General features: G+C 52.0%; 1 protein-coding gene across 4 annotated transcripts; it reads right to left on the bottom strand.

Moving 5' to 3' along the window:
• Positions 1-1,501: 1,501 nt before the first annotated feature.
• Positions 1,502-8,363, bottom strand: Mycl (MYCL proto-oncogene, bHLH transcription factor). Of its 4 annotated transcripts, none has more exons than XM_006238795.5 (3): positions 8,195-8,363; positions 6,988-7,492; positions 1,502-4,096 (listed from the first exon to the last, which is right to left on the bottom strand). In XM_006238795.5, the coding sequence occupies exons 2-3, from the start codon at positions 7,481-7,483 to the stop codon at positions 3,483-3,485; spliced, it is 1,110 nt and encodes a 369-aa protein (XP_006238857.1). In that variant the 5' UTR covers positions 7,484-7,492; positions 8,195-8,363; the 3' UTR covers positions 1,502-3,482.
• Between the last annotated feature and the right edge of the window lie 369 nt (positions 8,364-8,732).

Raw genomic sequence — 8,732 nt, 5'->3', positions numbered from 1 at the left:
GAGAAACTTCCAGAAGCTTCTTGACCCTGTTCAGGCTCCACAGACATCTAGGCATCAGGCAGGCAATAAGACCCCAAGTGTAAGGGAGAAATAGTGGAGACCCAAGCAGCTTTCTCTAACCATGATGCTCAAGGCCTCTGGAACAGCAACTGTTCCCTTTCCCCAGAGGGCATGTTTTAAGTAAAACTATCCAACCCAGTCCACAGATGTTGCTGTGTGACAGGCCGATCATGGAACATTTGTTCCACTTTTCCCCAGAAAGGGCCAGGCTACTTCATAACTGTAACTTTGCTACTGTTATGAATCATAATATAAATTCCTGCCTATGCAAGATACCTGACATTTGACCCCAGTGAGAGGGTCCTTCGACCCTCAAAGGAGGTCACAACCCCACCATTGTCATTTGTAGCTCTGGCAAAGTGGGGTTGGCTTAATCCACTGTGAGATAATGGGCAATGCTCCCTGAGGAAGAGTCATCGACAAATCCTCTCACCTTGCATTTACATCAAATTAATCGGAGAACCACAGATAGCCTGATTTTTTCATTAGTTGAGGGAAGCAAAAAAAAAAAAAAACAAAAACAAAAACAAAAACAAAAACAAAAAAAAACAAAAACAAAAAAAACCCAAACCCCCCAAAAAACAAACAAACAAACCCCCCAAATCATTACACTAAAAATACTCAGAGAACTGTTTTAAAAAATCATCCTACAAATGGTCTTCAGAGGCTGGGTGTCAATGTGGGACTCTTTAGTCCCAGTACTAAAAGCAGAAACAGCCAGGCTCTTCCTGAGTCCAAGACCAGCCTGGTCTATATAGGCTAACCAAGGCTATCTAATAAAACTTCGTCTCAGAAGACCAAAAAGGAGTGGGACCATGCCTTTAGTCTCAGCACACGGGAAGCAGGATCTCTGTGAGTTCGAGGCTAGCTGGGTCTATGAGATCCAGGACAGGCTATGTAGGCAGACCCTGTCTCAAAACAAACACCCCCACCCGCACGAAAAAAGACCAAAACCAAACCAAACAAGAACTACATAAGAACAGTCCCCATATTAAGGAGCTGTATGTTTAGAAGGCTACTCAAGGTCTACTACTTCACTTGAAACCTGATACAAATAAACAAACAAAACAAAACAAAACAAAACAAAACAAAAACACGGAAAACCCTGGTGAAATAGTTACCCTCATCTCACAGATAAAGCATCGAGGATTTAGAAAGGCAGAGATAAGAGGTCACAGAAGTGGTAGAGCTGGGATTTCAAGCCTCGTAACTTACAATTCAGCACTCTGCAATTCACTAGAGAATTTTGCTCTCACAGAGTACTAAGCCGACAGGGTATTGTTTAGACATGTCTGAAAGGGCATTCAGGGACCCGGAGTGGAATGACCAGGTTAGCAACATGGTAGAAAAATGCAGCCACCCAGATCGCTTGTGGCTACTCCAAAGCAGTGTTCTCTGCTTCAGGAAGACTCAGATGGCATGTGCTACCCCCACTCGGACATTTTTGAGAAATCTTTTATTAGAAGATGTCCCAGAAGGCAACAGTTTAAAATCAAGCAATTAATGATTACAACTAAATACAAAATTTCAGGTAAACTTGCCTTTCAAAATAAACCAGACCCTTGCAACAGGAGGGTTTTTTTTTTTTCTTATACAAAAACAGTTAACACCACTTTGCAAAAAAGCATACAAAAATACAGTATTAAAAAAAAAAAAAAAAAAAAAGGACGCCCACAGCATGTAACCCAGCAGCAGCTCATAAAACACAAGCCATTCAGATGAGACGTTAGCCTGTTCACCACTTGTCCTCCCAAGACAGTTCCGGGAGTTTCTTGGTGCCTAGAAGCCCTACCCCAACAGCTACAACAGCTACTTCCAAAGCCTTCTCTAGGACTCGAGGCCAGGAAGCGAGTGGAGGCCATCATGGTTGGGAGCCGATTTGGAAGTGGTAGCTGTTTTTTTTTTTTTTTTTTTTTTTTGAGAGTCAAAAGTTGTATTTACTGTCTATCCCCCACACCGTTCCCTTACTTCCAAGCCCAGGGCCAGCAGGAAGCGATTTGCCTTCCTGGGTAAAGTTCTGGAAAGGCTGATCCTTCTTTTAGGCAAAGCTTAGGATCTCCCGAGGATGCTCGCCTGACTGCTGCTAGCTGGGGTGACTTTCTTAGATTGAGGGCTGTACTTAGATTCCACCTGGAGCCGCCGAAGACGGCTGGAGCAAACTCTCCTAGTTGGCGGAGTCGCACTCCTAGAGGCACCCTGACAGGCCCCAGGGAGTAAGTGCACCTTCTGGGGCATCAGGTGAATCCGAGTGGCTCCCCTCTGAATCTCTCTGTAAGGCCCAGATTCTGGGGGAAAGGATGTGACTCAGGCTGGCAGAGAACCAAGATGGTAGCCGCGGAGCCAGCAAACTCCTTGAAGTTGCTGGAGAAGGACAGGTTTGCACTTTTCTGGCAGAATGTAGACAGAGTCAAGCTCTGACTTGAGAGGCAGGTGGGAAAAGAGGAAGCGATAGGGCTGATAGGGCTCGTTCTTCCGAGGCACCTTATATCCAGCCAGAGAAAAGATTCCAAGCTGGGCTTCAAATAGCCCTTCGGGAAACCTGGGCACGGAACGTTGTTCATGAGTCAGGATGCCAAGTCTTCCCCAGGTCCTGGGCTGCGACCCCATTTCCCTATGTCCCAGGGAAACATTTCTGGTCTGTGTGAAAGGGTGCTGTGGTGGCCATTGCATAACAAAGGCAGGAAGAAACAAAAAGGTCCCTTGTGAGGATAGAAAGGTCCCTCTCAGAGAAGGCCCAGAGAGCTCTGGGACAAAGACTCTACAGGCCAAGCCCTTTCAATGTTCTCAAAGTCATAGCGTTGAGAGTGGAGGGAAGGGTGTGGCCTAACATCCTAATATATCTTAAAGGTTTCCACTCCTCAGCTACTGTAAAGTGTCTGACAATGAGGTAATGGTCCACGCTGATCAAGTTGGCGAGCTTGTCTTTGCCCAGGACAGCTCGCTGGTCTCCTGGAAAACAGAGCCTGGGGGAGACAGTATCCAGGCCCAGCTGTCCTCATATCATCCCCAGAGACAGCAGTGAGAGCAGCATCCTTTCCTAGCCTAAAGCTCCAGCACAGTGTGAGATTTCATGTAGGCTGTAGCCCCGACATCGTCCACCACCTGTTGCATAGCATCTGTCAGCCTTTCGTCAGGAGCTAGTGAGCTAAGCAGACCCCAAATCTCCACAGTAGCTGCCTGCTGAGAAGCCAAAGGCGCCAGAGAAGGACAGCATTCCCATGAGTCAGAGAAGAGGGAGAATTGGGTTTCGAGGTTACCAAGAATGCAAGCCCTTATTGTGTGTGCACTGGCTGCAATGCATTCTGGGATCTACTGTCCAGACTGCCCCGCTGTAACCAAAATGTGCAAATTACTAAGAGGGGGAGAGAGGTTAAAAAATAAGCTTGTGTCTGTAAGACAGAGAAGTCAGGCTTTTTGGTCAGTTAGTAGCCACTGAGGTACGCGATTCTTTTCTGCAGTTGCTGTTGCCGACACCGGAGTTGCCTTTTCTCCGTAGCCATTTTCTTTTCAGCCCCCACCAAAGCCTGCAAGTATTCTAATGCCTTGCTTAGGATCACGACTTTGGGGGCCTTAGAGCAGCTGGCCAGGGTGGGAACCTGGTCCCGCAGGGCCAGGAACCGTGAGCGGAGGTCATTCCTCCTTTTTCGTTCTAAGAAGTTATGGTTCTTCCTCTTGGTCACGTCCTCAGTGTCAGAACTGACAGGTTTGGGGTGGCAGGACTGAGGAGCCTCATTTTCTACAGGTGGGGGACTCACTATCTCTTCCTCCTCCTCTTCTTCCTCCTCCTCCTCCTCTTTCTCCTTGGGAGCTTCTATTTCCAGAGCCTCTTCCTGGGCACCTGGCTCAGGATCCCCCTCTTGAGAGCAGCTCTCTGGAGGAAAACGGGCAGCATAGTTGTGCTGCTGTTGGTGGATAGAGATATGGAAGTGTTTCATGCAGGGGTCCAGGGGGTCTGCTCGCACTGTGATGGTGACTGGCTTTCGGATGTCCAGGGATCGTCTCTTCTCCACCGTCACCACGTCGATCTCCTCGCCTTCTGTCCAAGAAGAGATATGAAGAGAAGAAATGTACCCCATGAGGAACACATAGACACACACACCCTACGGCCTCAGTTCTCAACTGGGCTTGTGAGACTAGATGACACGTTCGTGTTTTACACATCACTAAACTGAAGTGAGAGGACTGCTGATTCGTTTATACCAGAGAAATGCCATAGTGAAGGGGGAAATAAACAGGGGGAATAGTCTCCAGTTTCCTTCTGCACAACAAGGCTTGGGTAAGAACAAAAGGTAGACCCAAGCCAATGGCCCCCAGTCTCTACAGGCTCTCTCCTCCCCCACTGAGGGGGATGGAGAGAAAGAGCTACTGGCCTGGGACAAAGTTTAGCTATAAAGATCTTCCCCATTCGGGCTCTTTCATGCCCAATCAGAATTGTAAATGAGGGGTCTGTGGGCAGAGTTACCCTTTGTTCCTGCCCAGCACAGCCTGCGCTTGGGGATTGTTACTTTTCACAAGTTATAAATCCTATTATTCCCCCACCTCTCTATTCTGCTATCCTTTCAGCTGAAGATACAGAGAATGGAGGGCTACAACCGGTTCTCTTCAACCACGGAGGGGAGGGGAAGGGTTTCCCTCAGGAGCATTTTGTTCCTGGGTTCAATGGGTTTCTAAAGCCATCCGTCATTTATCGGTCATCCGCCCCACCCCCACCTCTGGACCAGGAGAGGGTCGTATTTATAATCACAGGTCACCGAGAGCCTCGGGAACTTTGCAAACGTACAAGCGACCATTTCCCAATGAGCTGCACCAGAGGCGGAACAGTAGAGTGACCCAGATACAAAGGCCAAAATGCCAGGGACTTGGATACACCAAGAAGTGTCCCTACCATTCCCTAGCTGGAAGGTCTGTGAGATGAAGCCAATCTGATCAGGCAATTAGGGAAAGACCCTCCTGCTCCCCCATGTCTTGTAGTCCTCGACGCAGAAGGCCACCTTTAAAGCATTCTGGCCGGCAACAGAAGAGCTCCGTCCTCCACCTCTTTTGCATACCAGGAGGCTTGAGCCCCTTTGTCAGGAAGGTTTCCATTGTGTGGACAATCGCATTATTTCTCCATTAATAAAACCTGACCATTCAGCCCCCTGGCCTCAAAGCCTGTGATTGGTTGCCCAAGCAGTGTTTGGAATGCTGTTTTCCCCAGCCCCTAATCCCTATTGGCTGAGCTGTGCCGTCAGTCACATTCCCCACCCCACCCCCTCATTGTTTGCAATCTGTTGCATTTTGTTCTAGGCCATGTGGCCAGAGAGTGAACCAGGAGCCCACAGACAGGTTCAGGTTAAAGGGCAGGTCAGAAAACGATTCAAGTTTCTTTACATCCCAAACCTTTAATTTTCATTGTTAAATCTCACAGCGCAGAAGGCTGTATCTAAGGAAGGTATCATTTAAGACACCACTCTCCTTTGCAGAAAGTAGTGTCAGATTCTACAAGATAAGGGATGTCCTCAGCTGGACATCCAAGTTCATTCTTCCTCATTTTCAAAAGAAGAAATGGAGGCCCAGATCAGTCCCATCCCCTGTTATTTTCATGATGGTCTGGATGGCAAATCAAGATCTCTAAACTTCCAAAATGATGATCTTTCTACTCTAACAGCCCTTGTACAGCTGGACCTTCAATAGTTTCTTGATCTCAAGATTCCTTATTTGAGCCATTAGACACCATAAATTCCTGTTGCAGGTTAAAAAATGACCTTAACACAATGCGTCGAAGAAAAAGAGACTTTTAATTTTGTTCTCATTTCCCTCCATATATGAACAACTTCCACATCCAGTTCCCCAGTTCCCTCTCAAAAGCCCATTCTTTCGGTGCAGTGGCTTTTCTCTGTCGTAGTGAATGTGCCTACAGCCTCCTGCTACACCCCCAATAGCATTCTTTCCTGTATTTCTAATGGGGGTAGAGGGGCTCTCAGAGGCTGGGGAAGAGCAAGGTGGTCTGACCTCAGTGAAGTCTGCTCTTCATCAGGATGGAGAGAGGCCTGGAGTGCAACCTCAATACCAGGTCTTCTCCCAGAGATGGGACCGAGTAGGATGCGAGTAGGAATGTTGTATGTGGAAGAGCAGCTGAAGCCCACAGATGTATTGGGAGGGAGATTGGACACCTTCCCAAAGCCAAAGCAACAGGCAATCGTGTAGCTCTTCTCAAAGAAGCTATGAGGAAGACCCTCTAAACATCAAGGATCACTGGGAAAAGGGTTGGGGGGAAAAAGGCAGCTAGACAGCAGGAGGCTGGGGCTCACTTATTTCCTGTCTCAAAGCCTCAGTTTTCCCATCTGTTAGGAGGAGCGTTTATCCCCCGCCCCCCACCTGTCTCACTGGTCACAAGAGATGGAGATGTGTAAGTAGTAAGGACTGGGACTGGGGTAAGAGAAAAGAATTAGCAATTTAAAGTACAGAAGGCAGGAGATCAAGGTTTTCGAGTGGAGGAAGGCTTTTTGGTTCTGCACAAAAGGTATCTTAGTCTTTTCTCCCTTAGGGAAGTGTGAGTTTCCCAGGGAAAGAGGCAGCAACAAAAAAGCTTCAAGCTTGGAGTGACTCTTAAGGGAACCCTTTCAACCTCCCAAGGACAGAAATCCCCTACAGTCCAACCCGAGTATTGTCCTCTCGAAGCGCCAACCCTCACCAAGTCGCCCTGGTCCCCTGGGGCTCCAATCACCATCAGAGGGACGCTGGCTCCCTCCCCACTTCTCCAAACTGTTTACCAACACACCCACGTGCCAGACAGACACAGCTGGGGGCTACACCGACCGCTTCAGTCAGAAAATGGGGAGGTGATGGGAAGCTTTAAGATCTAACACCTGATCTCAAACAGCGGTAGATAGAGCTCTGGCCACCCATGGGGTGCCTCCCTCTTAGCTAGCCCGGGGTGGTCCTTACCGGAATCGCTGGGGCTCTCGGACCCGGAGCAGGCCTGAGTCTTGGGCTCGCCTAGCTGACACTGGGTGGCGGGCGCCGGGTTACTGGCTTCCAGACTAGGAGTGCCATCCGGGGTAGCGGGCGCTTTGGGCGGGTTCCCCCGGGGCACTCCTGGGGCCAGCCTGTCGCTCACCACTCTCTCCAGCCGTTCCCGGGCAGAAAAGCCGCTCCACATGCAGTCACGGCGAATGATGGAAGCATAATTCCTGCCCCAAGCTTTCGAATGGCCCCGAGATTCCGCCTCGTCCCCGGCACCCCCTCCTGGCCACGGCTCCCCGGGACTAATCCCAGAGGCAGGGTCCACGGCGCCGGGACCGGAGCCCCAGGGCGGCGACGTGGGGGGCGACGGCACCAGCTCGAATTTCTTCCAGATGTCCTCGCTGGGCGCCGTGGAGCGGTAGAAATCCTCTCCGCAGTCATAGTCGTAGAAATAGTGCTGATACGAGTCGAAGTCCATGTCCGCTCCCTGCGGGAGGGAAGGGGGAGACGTGCTGACTGCGGTGCCCGCCGAGGGAAGAGGCGGCTCCGAGTCCCTCGCTGCAGCCGGCTGCGGGGCTCTGGTCCCTCCCCAGGCCCACCAGCTTGCAGCCGGCGCCCTGGTCCCTGCTACTGGGAAGCCTGGCCTGGGGTCAGCTCGCTCAGGGCAGCTCGCAGCGGGCCGATCAGGCTGCGGGGAGCGAGTTCAAAGCAAACTTTGCCAGCACCGCCTGGAGCTCAGCTCCCGGGGCACAGCAGGGCCGGGCGGGGGCGCGCTGTCTCGAAGGCAGTCTGCAGCCTTGCAGCCCGCTGGTCCCCCGGGGACCCCAGCCCGGGCCACCCGCAGCCTCACCTCGCTCCCGCCGCCCGCCACCTGGAGCGGAGCGGCTCCCCGCCGGCTCGGGGAAGCCCGGCAGCCCGCACACACACACATGCGCGCCACCGAGCGCGCGGCCCCGCACTCACGAGCGCGCCCCCTGCGCGCGCTCCCCCCGCCTCGCTCGCACACGGCAGCCAGGACGCTCCCGGGATCGACGCGGGAGCGCGATCTGCAGGCGCATTGTTTCCCGACTGCTTTATATCTCGTCGCGTGCCCGGGGCTTGGGGACCAGGAGGGGGGGTGGTCCCTAGGAGACAAGCCCCTCCCCCTCCCGCCCCTCTCTCCGCTGGCGACAGGTGGGGCCGGCCCCACCTCCTGGCTGAACTGGTCGTTTCTATTCTATCCCTTGAAGCTCCCTAATAAATTGTACGCTGGGGAGTGCAGAGCAGAAGAGCTGATGCAGCCCCGCAGTCTCCTGTTGGAGGCGTGACTCTTCCAGAGGCTCCCGCGGTCCAGGCGACTTAACTAAAGCGGAGCTCCTCACCTACTCAGAGCCACTAGAGCTGCTCCCCGCCCCACCCTGCTAGTCTACTTCCCAGGGCGCGCCCCACTTGGTTCAGGTGCGTCCCACCCATGACAGAGGTGGTGGTGGTGGTGGTGGAGGCGTGGGGGGGGGGGGGGCGCACACTGCACCTCCACCGCGCCACCTGGCGGCGCTCCGCTCTGAACCCAGGCTTCTTCAACCCATCGCTTCTGCAACCGTTAGCCTATTCTTTAGCTCAGTGGCTCAAACCTGAATAGCAGCGAAGATTCCGGACTAGGAAGCCCCAGTATATAATCCTTCGGAGCCCCAGCTTCACCGGTGAAATGGAGGGATGGTAATGACTTCACAGGGTCGCCTGGGAGAATT

The sequence above is a fragment of the Rattus norvegicus genome, chromosome 5 (assembly GCF_036323735.1).
Source record: "Rattus norvegicus strain BN/NHsdMcwi chromosome 5, GRCr8, whole genome shotgun sequence".
In the NCBI taxonomy this organism is placed as follows: Eukaryota; Metazoa; Chordata; class Mammalia; order Rodentia; family Muridae; genus Rattus; species Rattus norvegicus.
Note: the sequence above shows the minus strand (reverse complement) of the source record. Positions and strands in the feature narration are given on the sequence as shown.